Source organism: Chiloscyllium punctatum, chromosome 11 (assembly GCF_047496795.1).
Source record: "Chiloscyllium punctatum isolate Juve2018m chromosome 11, sChiPun1.3, whole genome shotgun sequence".
NCBI lineage: Eukaryota > Metazoa > Chordata > Chondrichthyes > Orectolobiformes > Hemiscylliidae > Chiloscyllium > Chiloscyllium punctatum.
Genome location: NC_092749.1, coordinates 8,905,179 through 8,921,596, shown reverse-complemented (window position 1 = coordinate 8,921,596; position 16,418 = coordinate 8,905,179). Strand labels below are relative to the sequence as shown.

The window sequence follows — 16,418 nt, the reverse complement described above, 5'->3', positions numbered from 1 at the left end:
CGTGGATAGATTTGAGAAGTTGGAACACGTGAATCATTTTGCGATGTTTACTTCTACTGATTTGAGGAGTAATTTCTTTTTTAAAAAAGAAAACTTTGCTATCAATAGGATCCACAGCATAGGAGATCAAGGAGGAGGACACAGCAGGATCCACAGGTTACAGACAGTATCAAACATGGAGGTTTGGTGATGCAGATCAACAATCATTTGTAATGAAAGTAAATCTGAAGTTTGGATTGATTTCATCATCACTGGTCTGAGAGTCAAATTGTTTCTGGGTTCAGTAGAATGAAGAGGGAGTGAGGGAATGAATGGGAGGGAGGGAGGAATATTTTATCACCTTCCTGTTTTCAGGTCAGGACGCTAATGGCCTTGTCATTTCACAAAGCTGAAAGCCAGATTTTAGTTCCTTCCAGCCCAATAGAAATCTGCTCAGAACTGGGCAGATTTTAAAAATCATTCATTATTCAAAATACTCTTAATAAGTAGTGAGGTTCTACCATCTGTAAAACAGAAATTGAAAACTGCCCAAGGCAAACACTGCATGGGTTGTTATGGAGATGTGTGATATAAAGCCCTGTTCATCTTGCACTATGGGAATCTCAGAGAGTGACACTTCTAACATCTCTAACCTACTGTCAATGAAGGTCACCTCTTGTTTCCTCTTTGATTGTCTTTTCCGCAAGAACACATTCACCTTCTCAAGTCTCTCCTCAATAACTCAGTACATAGCTGTATCTTATACCATGTCCTTGCCTTTTAATGTCAGTCCATTTGTGCTTTTATTGACTCTTCAGTTTGTGAGTGAGAAACATGAGTTGGAAACAACTGTTAAACTTAAATAAGAGTAATTACCACGGAATGAGGGCTGAATTGACTGGAGTGGACTGGGAAGGGCAGAAAAAGACTGTTGGTGAACACAGTCAATGTAGATTTCCTTGAAAAGGGAAAGTACATCAAAAAATTCCAGATTACAGAGGAGGAAGTGCTGGAAGTTTTGACACGGTTAAAGGTGGATAAATCCCCAGGACCTGATCAGGTGTACCCGAGAACTCTGTGGGAAGCCAGGGAAGTGATTGCTGGGCCTCTTGCTGAGATATTTGTATCATCGATAGTCACAGGTGAGGTGCTGGAAGACTGGAGGTTGGCAAACGTGGTGCCACTGTTTAAGAAGGATGGTAAAAACAAGCCAGGGAACTATAGACCGGTGAGCCTGACCTCGATGGTGGGCACGTTGTTGGAGGGAATCCTGAGGGACAGGATCCCGCCGTACCAACCAGTACCCTTCCACTGACACCCTCCTTCGACTGACTGAACTGGTCCTCACTCTGCACAACTTCTCTTTCCAATCCTCCCACTTCCTCCAAACCAAAGGATTAGCCATGGGCACCCACATGGGCCCCAGCTATGCCTGTCTCTTCATCGGATATGTGGAACAGTCCATCTTCCGCAGCTACACTGGCACCACCCCCCACCTTTTCCTTCGCTACATCAATGACTGTATCGGCACTGCCTCGTGCTCCCACGAGGAGGTTGAACAGTCCATCCACTTTACCGACACCTTCCACCCCGACCTCAAATTTACCTGGACTGTCTCATCTTGGGCGACCGAATCAACATGGACATTTACAATAAACCGACCGACTCCCACAGCGACCTAGACTACACCTCCTCCCTCCCTGCCCCCTGTAAAAATGCCATCCCATATTCCCAATTCCTTCGTCTCCGCTGCATCTGCTCCCAGGAGGACCAGTTCCAATACTGTACCACCCAGATGGCCTCCTTCTTCAAAGACCGTAATTTCCCCTCAGACGTGATCGACGATGCTCTCCACCGCATCTCCTCGACTTCCCACTTCCCGCACCTCCGCCCTTGAGCCCCGCCCCTCCAATTGCCACCAGGACAGAACCCCACTGGTCCTCACCTACCACCCCACCACCAACCTCCATATACATCGTATCATCAGTCATTTCCGCCACCTCCAAACGGACCCCACCACCAGGGATATATTTCCCTCCCCTCCCCTATCAGCATTCCGAAAAGACCACTCCCTCCGTGACTCCCTCGTCAGGTCCACACCCCTCACCAACCCAACCTCCACTCCCGGCACCTTCCCCTGCAACCGCAAGAAATGCAAAACTTGCGCCCACACCTCCCTCCCTCACTTCCCTCCAAGGCCCCAAGGGGTCCTTCCATATCCGCCACAAATTCACCTGCACCTTCACACACATCATTTACTGCATCCGCTGCACAAGATGTGGCCTCCTCTATATTGGGGAGACAGGCCGCCTACTTGCGGAACATTTCAGAGAACACCTCTGGGACACCCGGACCAACCAACCCAACCACCCCGTGGCTCAACACTTCAACTCCCCCTCCCACTGCACCAAGGACATGCAGGTCCTTGGACTCCTTCATCGCCAGACCATAGCAACACAACGGCTGGAGGAAGAGCACCTCATCTTCTGCCTAGGAACCCTCCAACCACAAGCGATGAACTCAGATTTTTCCAGTTTCCTCATTTCCCCTCCCCCCACCTTGCCTCAGTCCCAACCCTCGGACTCAGCACCACCTTCCTAACCTGCAATCTTCTTCCTGACCTCTCCGCCCCCACCCCCACTCCGTCCTCTCACCCTCACCTTGACCTCTTTCCACCTATTGCATTTCCAACGCCCCTCCCCCAAGTCCCTCCTCCCTACCTTTTATCTTAGCCTGCTGGACACACTCTCCTCATTCCTGAAGAAGGGCTCATGCCCGAAATGTCGATTCTCCTGTTCCTTGGATGCTGCCTGACCTGCGCTTTTCCAGCAACACATTTTCAGCTCTGATCTCCAGCATCTGCAGTCCTCACTTTCTCCTATGTATTTGGAAAGACAAGGACTGATTTGGGATAGTCAACATGGCTTTGTGTGTGGGAGATCATGTCTCACAAACTTGATTGAGTTTTTTGAAGAAGTAACAAAGAAGATTGATGAGGGCAGAGCAATAGATGTGATCTATATGTGGACTTCAGTAAGGCGTTCAACAAGGTTTCCCATGGGAGACTGATTCGCAAGGTTCGATCTCACGGAATACAGCGAGAACTAGCCATTTGGATACAGAACTGGCTCAAAGGTAGAAGACAGAGAGAGGTGGTGAAGGATTGTTTTTCAGACTGGAGGCCTGTGACCAGTGGAGTGCCACAAGGATCAGTGCTGGGTCCTCTACTTTTTGACATTTACGTAAATGATTCGGATGCGAGCATAAGAGGTACAGTTAGTAAGTTTGCAGATGACACCAAAATTGGAGGTGTAGTGGACAGTGAAGAGGGTTACCTCAGATTACAACAGGATCTGGGCCAGATGGGCCAATGGACTGAGAAGTGGCAGATGGAGTTTAATTCAGATAAATGCGAGGTGCTGCATTATGGGAAAGCAAATCTAAGCAGGACCTATCCACTTAATGGTAAGGTCCTAGGGAGTGTTGCTGAACAAAGAGACCTTGGAGTGCAGGTTCATAGCTCCTTGAAAGTGGAGTCGCAGTTAGATAGGATAGTGAAGAAGGGGTTTGGTATGCTTTCCTTTATTGGTCAGAGTATTGAGTACAGGAGTTGGGAGGCCATGTTGCAACATGGTTAGGCCACTGTTGGAATATTGCATGCAATTCTGGTCTCCTTCCTATTGGAAAGAAGTCGTGAAACTTGCAAGGGTTCAGAAAAGATTTTGAAGGATGTTGCCAGGGTTTGGAGGATCTGAGCTACAGGGAGAGGCTGAATAGGCTGGGGCTGTTTTCCCTGGAGCGTTGGAGGCTGAGAGGTGACATTATAGAAATTTACAAAATTATGAGGGGCATGGATAGGATTAATAGACAAAATCTTTTCCCTGGAGTCAGGGAGTCCAGAACTAGAGGGCATAGGTTTAGGGTGAGAGGGGAAAGATATATAAGAGACCTAAGAGGCAAATTTTTCATGCAGAATGTGGTATGTGTGTGGAATGAGCTGCCAGAGGATGTGGTGGAGGCTGGTACAATTGCAACATTTAAGAGGCATTTGGATGGGTATATGAATAGGAAGGGTTTGGAGGGATATGGGCCGGGTACTGGCAGGTGGGACTAGATTGGGTTGGGATATCTGGTCGGCATGGACGGGTTGGACCGAAGAGTCTGTTTCCATGCTGTACATCTCTATGACTCTACGATGCTAACTCCCCGGATGAGAAAAGAAGCAGATGTGATAAAGAAGAAAAAGTGTTTCACAATGTCATGGTGTAGAATATAATTAAGAACCAAGCTGAATCTAAACAAGTGCAGAGAAGTGATGAGTGAGCAAATAAGAGAAGCAGAGAGAGGTTGGAAAAAGACTGGCAGCTCATATGAAAAGAAATTCCAAAGCCGTCTGTAGGCAATAAGTAAAAGGGCATTGTAAGGTGAGTGGGGCTGATTAAGGACTATAAATGAGATTAACATATGGAGGCAGAGGGCACAATTGAGATATTACATCTTTTTTTCCTTTATTCATTCATGGAATGAGGGTGTTGCTGACCAGGCCTATCCCTAGTTACAAGAGCCAATAGACAATAGGTGCAGGAGTAGGCCATTCTGCCCTTCGAGCCTGCACCACCATTCAATATGATCATGGCTGATCATCCTTAATCAGTATCCTGTCCCTGCCTTATATCCATAACCCTTGATTCCACTATTGTTGAGAGCTCTATCCAACTGTTTCTGAAATGAATCCAGAGACTGGGCCTCCACTGCCCTCTGGGGCAGAGCATTCCACACAGCCACCACTCTCTGGGTGAAGACGTTTCTCCTCATCTCTGTCCTAAATGGTCTACCCCGTATTTTTAAGCTGTGTCCTCTGGTTCGGCACTCACCCATCAGTGGAAACATGTTTCCTGCCTCTAGAGTGTCCAATCTTTAATAATCTTTTCTGTCTCAATCAGTCTTTTAAACTCAAGGGTATACAAGCCCAGTTGCTCCAGTCTTTCAGCGTAAGGTAGTCCCGCCATTCCAGGGATTGACCTTGTGAACCTACGCTACACTCCCTCAATAGCCAGAATATCTTTCCTCAAATTTGGAGACAAGAACTGCATATAATACTCCAGGTGTGGTCTCATCAGGGCCCTGTACAGCTGCAGAAGAACCTCTTTGCTTCTATACTCAATCTCTCTTGTTATGAAGGCCAGCATGCTATTAGCCTTCTTCACTACCTGCTGTACCTGCATGCTTACCTTCATTGACTGGTGTACAAGAATACCAAGATCTCTTTGTACTGCCCCTTTTCCTAAATTGATTCCATTTAGGTAGTAACCTGCCTTCCTGTTCTTGCCACCAAAGTGGATAACCATACATTTATCCACATTAAACTGCATCTGCCATGCATCTGACCACTCACCTAACCTGTCCAGGTCACCCTGTAATCTCCTAACATCCTCATCACATTTCACTCTGCCACCCAACTTATTATCATCAGCAAATTTGCTAATGTTATTACTAATACCATCTTCTATATCATTAACATATATTGTAAAAAGCTGCGGTCCCAGCACTGATCCCTGAGGTACCCCACTGGTCACTGCCTGCCATTCCAAAATGGAGCTGTTTATCACTACTCTTTGTTTCCTGTCAGCCAACCAACTTTCAATCCAAGTTAGTACTTTGCCCCCAATACCATGCACCCTAATTTTGCTCACTAACCTCTTATGTGGGACTTTATCAAAAGCTTTCTGAAAGTCCAGGTACACTACATCTACTGGATCTCCCTCATCCATTTTCAGAGTTACATCCTCAAAAAATTCCTGAAGGTTAGTCAAGCATGATTTCCCCTTCATAAATCCATGCTGACTCTGACCTATTCTGTTACTACTATCCAGATGTGTCGTAATTTCATCCTTTATAACAGACTCCAGCATCTTTCCCACCACTGAGGTCAGACTAACTGGTCTATAATTGCCTGCTTTCTTTCTCCCACCTTTCTTAAAAAGTGGTACAACATTAGCCACCCTCCAATCCGCAGGAACTGATCCCGAATCTACTGAACTCTGGAAAATAATCACCAATGCATCCATGATTTCTCAAGCCACCTCCTTCTTTACCCTGAGATGTAGACCATCAGGCCCCGGGGACTTATCAACCTTCTGACCTAACAGTCTCTCCAACACCAATTCCTGGCAAATATAAATTCCATTAAGTTCAGGTCCTTCAGCTACTGTTACCTCAGGGAGATTGCTTGTGTATTCCCCAGTGAACACAGATCTGAAGTACCAATTCAATTCTTCTGCCATTTCTTTGTTCCTCATAATATATTCCCCTGTTTCTGTCTTCAAGGGCCCAATTTTAGTCTTAAACATTTTTTTGCCTTTCACATAACTAAAAAAGCTTTTACTATCCTCCTTTATATTTTTGGCCAGTTTACCTTCATACCTCATTTTTTCTCTGCGTATTTCCTTCTTGGTAATCCTCTGTTGTTCTTTAAAAGCTTCCCAGTCCTCCATTTTCCCACTTATCTTTGCTATGTTATACTTTTTCTCTTTTAACTTTATATGTTTCTTAACTTCCCTCATCAGCCACGGCCATCCATGCCTCCTCCTGGGATCTTTCTTCCTTTTTGGAATGAACTGATCCTACAACTTCTGCATTATACACAGAAATATCTGCCATTGTTCCTCCACTGTCATCCCTGCTAAGGTATTGCACCATTGAACTTTGGCCAGCTCCTCCCTCATAGCTCCATAGTTCCCTCAGCAGTGGTTAGCACTGCTGCCTCACAGCGCCAGAAACCCGGGTTCAATTCCCGACTCAGGTGACTGACTGTGTGGAGTTTGCACATTCTCCTCGTGTCTGCGTGGGTTTCCTCTGGGTGCTCCGGTTTCCTCCCACAGTCCAAAGATGTGCAGGTCAGGTGAATTGGCCATGGGAAATTGCCTGTAGTGTTAGGTAAAGGGGTAAATGTACGGGAATGGGTGGGTTACGCTTCGGCGGGTTGGTGTGGACTTGTTGGGCCGAAGGGCCTGTTTCCACACTGTAAGTAATCTAATCTAATCAAATATTGTCACTTCCGATTGTACCCTCTCTCTCTCAAATTGCAGATTGAAGCTTATTGTATTATGGTCACTACTTCCCAATGGCTCCTTCACTTTGAGGTCCCTGATCAATTCTGGTTCGTTTCACCACACAAGATCCAAAATTGCCTTCTCCCTGGTAGGGTCCAGCACCAGCTATTCTAAGAATCCATCTCGGACGCACTCCACAAAGTCTCTTTCTTGAGGTCCAATACCATCCTGATTCTCCCAGTCTACCTGCATGTTGAAATCCCCCATTACAACTGTAGTAACATCTTTGCGACAGGCTAATTTCAGCTCCTGAGTCAACTTACATCCGACATCCAGACTACTGTTTGGGGGCCTGTAGATAACTCTCAAAAGAGTCTTTTTACCCTTAGAATTTCTCAGCTCTATCCATACTGACTCTACATCCCCTGATTCTAGGTCCCCCCGTGCAAGGGACTGAATATCATCCCTTACCAACATGGCCACCCCACCATCTCTGCCCGTCAGTCTGTCCTTACGATAGCACGTGTAGCCTTGAATATTCATTTCCCAGGCCCTGTCCACTTGAAGCCACGTCTCAGTTATCCCCACAATATCCTATCTGCCAATTTCCAAAAGAGCCTCAAGATCATCCATCTTATTTCTAATGCTTCGTGCATTCAATTTAATTTGTTCCTGCCCTCACCCTTCCCATCAACTCCTATTTCACTCAACCTTACAGGCAGTTAAGAGTCAACCACATTGCTGTGGGTCTGGAGTCACATATAGTCCAGACCAGGGAAAGAAACTGCCATCCTTACCTGAAGGACATAATCTTGCATCTGTCCATACTTATGATGTTACCTGGGCCATGGTGATGAGAAGAAAACACGAAGGGCTTAAACTTAATCAGAAGGAGGTATCAGATAGGCTGTCCTGAAAGCTGATAAGGCACTGGGACCAGATGGGATGTGTCAAAAGATATTGACTGAGTAGAAATCACAGAGACACTCGCAATAACCTTCCGTCTTCCTTAGCTTCATGAGTGTTGTCAGAGAACTGGAGAATTGTAAACATTACACCCTCATTCAAGAGAGGAGTAAAGACAAGCCAGCAACTATAGGCTAGTCAGCTTAAGTGGAGAAAACTCTCGAAATAATAGTTCAGGACAAAATTAATAGTCACCTAGGTAAATGTGAATTAATTAAGGAGACCCAACAGGGGTTTCTTAAGGAAGAAAAGTAATGTTTGTCGAAATTACTGGAATTTTTTGATGAGATAACCAAGAGGATTGGTCAGTACAACTCTGTTGATGTGGTAAACATCAACTTCCAGAAAGCATATGATATAGTGTCACACAACAGACTTGGTCAGAAGTCACACAATGCCAGATCATAGTCCAAGTTTCAAACAAGTATACTGTTTTGGAAAATGTAGGGGGTGATGGACACTCAGGGGTATGTTGCACAAACAGCCAAGCTTCTGCTATTGAGACTGGCTCGAGTGTAATGAGAGGTATGTTGGGTTCCAAGCGATTGAATGTGTTTGGGGACTCTCTAGCCCAAGGTAAAGACAGATGTTTCTGTGGCCAGCAGCTAAAAATCAGAATGGTGTGTTGCTTCCCTGGTGCCAGAATCAAGGATGTCTCAGAGAGGGTACAGAATGTTCTCAAGGGGGAGACGGACCAGCAGGAGGTCATTGTACGTATTGGACCAATGACAAAGGAAGGGAAAAGGTTGAGATTCTGAAGGGAGATTACAGAGAGTTAGGCAGGAATTTAAAAAGGAGGTCCTCGAGGGTAGTAATGTCTGGATTACTCCCAGTGGTATAAGCTAGTGAGGGCAGGAATAGGAGGATAGAGCAGACAAATGCATGGTTGAGGAGCTGGTGTATGGGAGAAGGATTCACATTTTTGGATCATTGGAAGCTGTTTTGGGGTAGAAATGACCTGTACAAGAAGGACGGATTGCACCTCATTTGGAAGGGGACTAATATACTGGCAGGGAGATTTGATCGAGCTGCTTGGGAGGATTTAAACTTGTAAGGTGGTTGGGGTGGGATCCAGGGAGATAGTGAGAAAAGATTTCAATCTGAGATTGGTACAGTTGAGAGCAAAGGCAAGTCAAACAGTCAGGGCAGGCAGGGACAAAGCAGAGAAGAAGGTAGGACTGATAAACTAAACTGCATTTATTTCAATACAAGAGGCCTAACAGGGAAGGCAGATGAACTCAGGGCATGGTTAGGAACATGGGACTGGGATAGCATAGCAATTACAGAAACATGGCTCAGGGATGGGCAGGACTGGTAGCCTAATGTTCCAGGATACAAATGCTGGATACAGGAAGGATAGAAAGGGAGGCAAGAGAGGAGGGGGAGTGGCATTTTCGATAAGGGATAGCATTACAGCTGTGCTGAGGGAGGATATTCCCAGAAATACATCCAGGGAAGTTATTTGGATGGAACTGAGAACTAAAAAAGGGATGATCACTGTATTGGGATTGTATTATAGACCCCCTAATAGTCAGAGGGAAATTGAGAAACAAATTTGTAAGGAGATCTCAGTTATCTGTAAGAATAATAGGGTGGTTATGGTAGGGGATTTTAACTTTCCAAACACAGACTGGGACTGCCATAGTGTTAAGGGTTTAGATGGAGAGGAATTTGTTAAGTGTGTATAAGAAAATTTTCTGATTCAGTGTGTGGGTGTACCTACTAGAGAAGGTGCAAAACTTGATCTACTCTTGAGAAATAAGGCAAGGCAGGTGACTGAGGTGTCAGTGGGGGAGCACTTTGGGGCCAGCGACCATAATTTGATTGGTTATAAAAGAATGATGAAAAAAGATAGACCAGATCTAAAAGTTGAAGTTCTGAATTGGAGGAAGGCTAATTTTGATGGTGTTAGGCAAGAACTTTCAAAAGCTGATTGGGGGTAGATGTTTGCAAGTAAAGGGACGGCTGGAAAATGGGAAGCCCTCAGAAATGAGATAACAAGAGTCCAGAGAAAGAATATATCCCTGTCAGGGTGAAAGGGAAGGCTGGTAGGTGTAGGGAATGCTGGATGACTAAAGAAATTGAAGGTTTGGTTAAGAAAAAGAAGGGAGCATATGTCAGGTATAGACAGGTTAGATTGAATGAATCCTTAGAAGAGAATAAAGACAGTAGGAGTATACTAAAGAGATAAATTAGAAGGGCAAAAAGGGGATATGAGATAGCTTTGGCAAATAGAATTAAGGAGGGTCCAAAGGGTTCTTACGAATACATTAAGGACAAAAGGGTAACTAGGGAGAGCATAGGGCCCTTCAAAGATCAACGAGGTAAAAACAATGACTGCAGATGCTGGAAACCAAATACTGGATTAGTGGTGCTGGAAGAGCACAGCAGTTCAGGCAGCATCCAACGAGCAGTGAAATCAACATTTCGGGCAAAAGCCCTTCATCAGGAATGGGCTTTTGCCCGAAACGTCGATTTTGCTGCTCGTTGGATGCTGCCTGAACTGCTGTGCTCTTCCAGCACCACTAATCCCCTTCAAAGATCAGCAAGGCGGCCTTTGTCTGGAGCCGCAGGAAATGGGGCAGATACTAAAAAGTATTTTGCATCAGTATTTACTATGGAAAAGGACATAGAAGATATAGAATATCAGGAAATAGATGGTGACATGTTGCAAAATGTCCAGTTTACAGAAGAGGAAGTGCTGGATGTCTTGAAATGGTTAAAAGTGGATAAATCCCCAGGACCTGATCAGGTGTACCCGAGAACTCTGTGGGAAGCTAGAGAAGTGATTGCTGGGCCTCTTACTGAGATAATTGGATCATCGATAGTCACAGGTGAGGTGCCGGAAGACTGGAGGTTGGCTAATGTGGTGCCACTGTTTAAGAAGGGTAGTAAGGACAAGGCAGGGAACTATAGGCCAGTGAGCCTGACGTTGGTGGTGGGCAAGTTGTTGGAAGGAATCCTGAAGGACCGGATGTACACTTATTTGGAAAGGCAAGAACTGATTAGGGATAGTCAACATGGCTTTGTGCATGGGAAATCAGGTCTCACAAACTTGATTGAGTTGTTTGAAGATGTAACAAAGAGGATGGATGAGGGTAGAGTGGTAGATGTGATTTATATGGACTTCAGTAAGGCGTTCTACAAGGTTCCCCATGGGAGACTGGTGAGCAAGGATAGATCTCATGGAATACAGGGAGAACTCATCATTTGCATACAAAACTGGCTCAAAGGTAGAAGACAAAGGATGGTGGTGGAGGGTTGTTTTTCAGACTGGAGGCCTGTGACCAGTGGAGTGCCACAAGGACCGGTGCTGGGTCCACTACTTTTCATCATTTATATAAATTATTTCGATGTGAGCATAAGAGGTATAGATAGTAAGTTTGCTGTTGACACCAAAATTGGAGGTATAGTGGACAGCAAAGAAGGTTACCTCAGATTACAATGGGATCTTGATCAGATGGGATCTTGAGAAGTGGCAGATGGAGTTTAATCTAGATAGACGTGAGGTGCTGCATTTTAGGAAAGTAAATCTTAGCAGGACTTATACACTTAATGGTAAGGTCCTAGGGAGTTTTGCAGAACAAAGAGACCTTGGAGAGCAGGTTCACAACTTCTTGAAAGTGGAGTCGCAGGTAGATAGGATAGCAAAGATGGCATTTGGTATGCTTTCCTTTATTGGTCAGAGTATTGAGTACAGGAGTTGGGAGGTCATGTTGTGGCTGTACAGGATATTGGTTAGGCCACTTTTGGAATATTGCGTGCAATTCTGGTCTCCTTCCTATTGGAAAGAAGTTGTGAAACTTGAAAGGGTTCAGAAAAGATTTACAAGGATGTTGCCAAGGTTGGAGGATTTGAGCTATAGGGAAGAGGTTGAATAGGCTAGGGCTGTTTTCCATGGAGTGTCGGCAGCTGAGGGGTGACCTTATAGAGGTTCACAAAATTATGAGGGGCATGGATAGGATAAATAGGCAAAGTCCTTTTTTGCAGGGGGGGGGGGTGTGGGTGGGAGCGGGTGTGTGGATGGGTGGCAGTAGGAGTCCAGAACTAGAGGGCACAGGTTTAGGGTGAGTGGGGAAACATATAAAAGAGACCTAAGAGGCAACTTTTTCACTCAGAGGGTGGTGCGTGGATGGAATGAGTTGCCAGAGGAAGTGGTGGAGGCTGGTACAATTGCGACATTTAAAGGCATTTGGATGGGTATATAAATAGGAAGGGATTGGAGGGATATGGGCTGGGTGCTGGCAGGTGGGACTAGATTGGGTTGGAATATCTGGTCGGCATGGATGGGTTGTCCTGAAGGGTCTGTTTCCATGCTGTACATCTCTATGAGTATGTCCCTAAGTTTTGGACTTTTGATTTCAAATTAACCTATTAGATTATAACCTGGTGTTGTGTGACTTCTGACCTTGTCCAATCCAGTCCAACACCTGCACCTCGACATCAACACAACAGACTTGTGAGCAAAGTTAGAACTCATGGAATGAAAGGGACAGTGGTAACATTGGCACAGAATTGGCTGAGTGATTAGAAACAGGGAGTAATGGTTAATGGAATGCTTTTTCAAAACAGGAGGATGGTTTGTGGTGGAGTAATGGGACCCTTATGCTTTTGGATACATATTAAGAATCTGGGCCTTGTTTCTCAGGGAACTGTTTCATATCTTACAGATAATATGAAATCTGGAAGTTTTTTAAATTGTGAGGAGGACAGTTTAGAACCTGAAAAGGACATTGCCTGCCACCTATCCCCAATTCACTAATTTGTCAAAGTTCAATGTGAAGAAATGTGAGGTGGTACATTTAGTGGGAAGAACACAGACAGAACAGAGGGTGGAGGAGCAGAGAGATCCGGGGGTATATGTGCATAAGCCATGAAAGGTGACAGGCAGGAGGAGAGAGCAGTTAATAAAACAGAATATTCTCATTATTTTAAGAAGGGCTTTGAGTATGAGAGTATAAGACACTGAAGCACTGTGTGTGGTTCTGGGTGGCCCACTTTCAGAAAGATGGAAAAGCATTGGGGACATGTTTGAGAATGTTATGTTATAAAGAGTTATAATTTTTTTACAGAGAGCCCTCAAACTGTTATGACATGGGGTAAACCCTCCTGCTTAATTTAAAACCAGCAACACGGAAAGATTTATCCCATGCAGTAACCTGTAAGACTTCAAGTGGCCAAGAACTATTTAAAGAAAAAACTAACAATTTTATTTCTTAAAGTGTAACAGAATAATTAACTCACAACTATTTACCATTCCTTACTCTAACCTATTACCTTCCCTTCTATAATACTAGTCCGATAAAACTCCCAAACAAGATTTCCAAAACCACCCTTCTTATCTCAAAACCAGGCAACTTGCCTTCTTCTATTCGGATCTTCCTGTGTCTTATTTTCTTTTTCTTAGGAATTGCTGGGTCACAGGTTACTGATCGAAAAGGTACTTTTTAAGAGAGCTATTTTTTCAAGCAATCTATTTGCATGCTGGTCTTGGCAGTTCTCCTCCCAACTGTTCAACTTTCCCCAATCTTATACCCCCTAAAGCATCAGATTGTGTCATTGGCTTTTAAGATTGTTAATATACTCAATTAAAATTTGATTGGAGTTTGATATTTTACGGGGTATAACTTAAACTGATTGGCTGAATTAGTTTTTGTGTTTTTATCGCATAGCAACTCGGCAAATGCTGTTTGTTCTTAATCAAAATGTTACTTTGTAAATTCTCCAGCACTCAGTGCACTTGCCAAGTCCTTCACTCTCTTAAAGGTACACCCATGTCTTTATGTTTTCATGAATGAGGAATGACAGTTCTGAAGAAAGATTGATGGGGTTGGACTATTTTGTTTAGAAGTGAAAGTTGAGAGGAGATCTGATAGAGATATTCCAAATCACGAGTGGCCAGAACGAAGTAAGTAGGCAGAAAATAGACTGCAGCGGTTCAAGAAAGCAGCTCACCGCCATCTTCTCAAGGAAAAGTAGGGACTAGCAACAAATGTCGGCCCAGCAAGTGATATCCACATCCCATGAGTGAAGGATAAAAGTTCCCACTTGTGAAAGGATTCGGGATATTGGGCATGGATTTAAAAGAATTAGTAAAAGAAGCAAAAAAGTGAGACGTGGCAAAAGATTATCAAGCAGCAAGTGGTTCCATCTGGAATGCAGTGCCTGAGGCAGGTTCAATTGAGGCATTATAAAGGAAATTATAGGTTATTTGAAAAAAGAACAATGAGCAGGGTTACCCAAGAGAAGGCAGCAAAATACTCAACAGGAATTAATCATTTGGAAATCCAGTGCAGACACAACAGACCGAATGCTCACTTCCATGCTGCAGCAGTTCCATGACTTTGTGAGGCCCAATGTTGGGAGTTTGACATTAATATTACCAAACAACACAAGCCTAATCACCTACACACACTCACAACTCCCTCCCAATGATACTGAAAACTAATGTACCTCTGTGAGGGTTTTTGGGAATTGTTGGAGATGAATTTTAAAGGCTGGCACACACTGGATGGTAACATTTAACACCACTCCCAGGGCACCAAGATGCAGACGGACTGCCTGGAATATCTCATGGTTTACGGTGTCAGAACATTCCAGCGTATCCCCTGCTGCTGTCAACAACGTTATTGCCACGACCTGAAAGAAGCAGAGCTAAGTTAGCAAGCTCTTTAGCTGTTGGTCACAAAGTTGTGAAGGTGTTACAATTGATACAAAAATTGGAAGAGTTTAAAGATTGAGGTGAAAATATCTGAACAAATGGGACTTGTGTTATGAAGCTAAGCATTGCTCACATCCTGGTGTTCAGGGACAGGAGCACCAAGAGGATCTCTGCATCAACGAGCATTTGCTCTTGAGTCAGAATTACTGTGTCAGAGTTGTTCAGTGGTAGAAAGTCAACTCCTTTCAAATTCACCATGAACTATTCTGTTGAACACATGATGCAATTAAACCAGAGTTATTACCCAATCATAGTGATTGATCTTGAGCATTGCATCATGGTTGTCTTACTGGACTAAAATCTGGAGACAGCAGTTCGAATCCTACTACATCAGCCGTGGAGATTCAGTTCATTCAATATATCTGTGAATTTGTTTATAAAAATACTCATCTTAGTAATTTGAGCATGTAAATACTGCATTGTCAAATTAAAAGCAGCTCTCTGGATCACTGAGGCCTTCAGGAAAGGAAATCTGTACTTACCTGGCCTAGTCTAGATGTGAGTCCAGACCCACATCAATGTATTTAACTCTTAACTGCCCTCTGAAAAGGTCAGTCTGCTTGTTCAGATATCAAGAACTCTGCCCAACACAATCTTAAGGGCAATTAGGGATGGGCAATAATGGCTGACCTTACCCAGAGATGCCCATATCCCTTGAACAAATAAAGAAAAGGTACGTCAATGAGGTGAGGAAATTCCCAGTCATTGAGAGTATCTGGAATCATGTTTCTCCCAAATTAAGGGAGGTGGTTGTGTTGGGATATTGTAACTGGATCAGTAATGTAGAATGCCAGGCTAATGTTCTGGGAAGGTGGGTTTGAATCCCACCATGGCATTTGGTGAAATTTATATTCAATTTCAATAAAATATATTAAAAATAGTCTCGTGACGAGGAGGTACCCATTGTCTATTGTTGTAAAATCCAATTGAATTGACTAATCCCCTTTAGAGAAGGAAATCTACCATTTTACCTTGTCTGGCCTACAGGTGACTTCACACCCACAGCAATGCGGCTCGCTGTTAGTATTTCAGGATGGGCAATAAATGCTGACCCAGTTGGTGACACCCACATCCCTGAATGAATGAGAAAACCTACCCTCACCACATGCTGAGTCTTCAATTACACCAGGCTGCATCCCAAAGTGTAATTTGCTGGAGGCAATCTGAATTACATTGAATGAATCAATACTGTATGGAACCAGTTCCACAAACCGGTCCTGATGAAAGCTCTTTGAACTGAAAGATTAACTGTTTCTCTCCACACAGACTTACTGTTTGTGGGTTTTTCTAAATTTATTTGAGTCAATTCTAAAGCAGACAGAGCCGAGAGTAAATTGCTTTCTGTCTGAACTGACAGTCACATGAGGCACACCCTGGTCTGATTGTTACAATTTAACAACAAACTTCATGTTAAAAAGCAATCTGATTGTTTGAAAGAAGCTGGTACCTGTGTAGCCAGAATGCCATGCTGAATGCCAGTATTGTGGGTGCCAGTTCCAATCACGCCACCAACAGTTACATCAGACACAGCACCGATACTGTAAGATCAAGACACATCATTAGTGTGACCACAATCTGATTAGATAACATTAGATCTAATTATAGCTAGAGGTCACATCAGGTTAGAGCCGAGCCTTGTGTTGCTTTGATCTTGCAATAGGCCGAGGGTTAGGAAGGATTCAAAGAGGATTAACATACGA

General features: G+C 44.1%; 1 protein-coding gene across 1 annotated transcript in view; it reads right to left on the bottom strand.

The window, feature by feature from the left end:
* The window catches only part of LOC140482571 (L-gulonolactone oxidase), a 52,444-nt gene that overhangs the window by 16,366 nt on the left and 19,660 nt on the right, over positions 1 to 16,418 (bottom strand). The window contains exons 6-7 of the mRNA XM_072580100.1: positions 16,166 to 16,256; positions 14,451 to 14,636 (exon numbers count right to left, since the gene is read on the bottom strand). Coding sequence (XP_072436201.1) covers positions 14,451 to 14,636; positions 16,166 to 16,256 — 277 coding nt within the window. The remainder of the gene's footprint in view (positions 1 to 14,450; positions 14,637 to 16,165; positions 16,257 to 16,418) is intronic.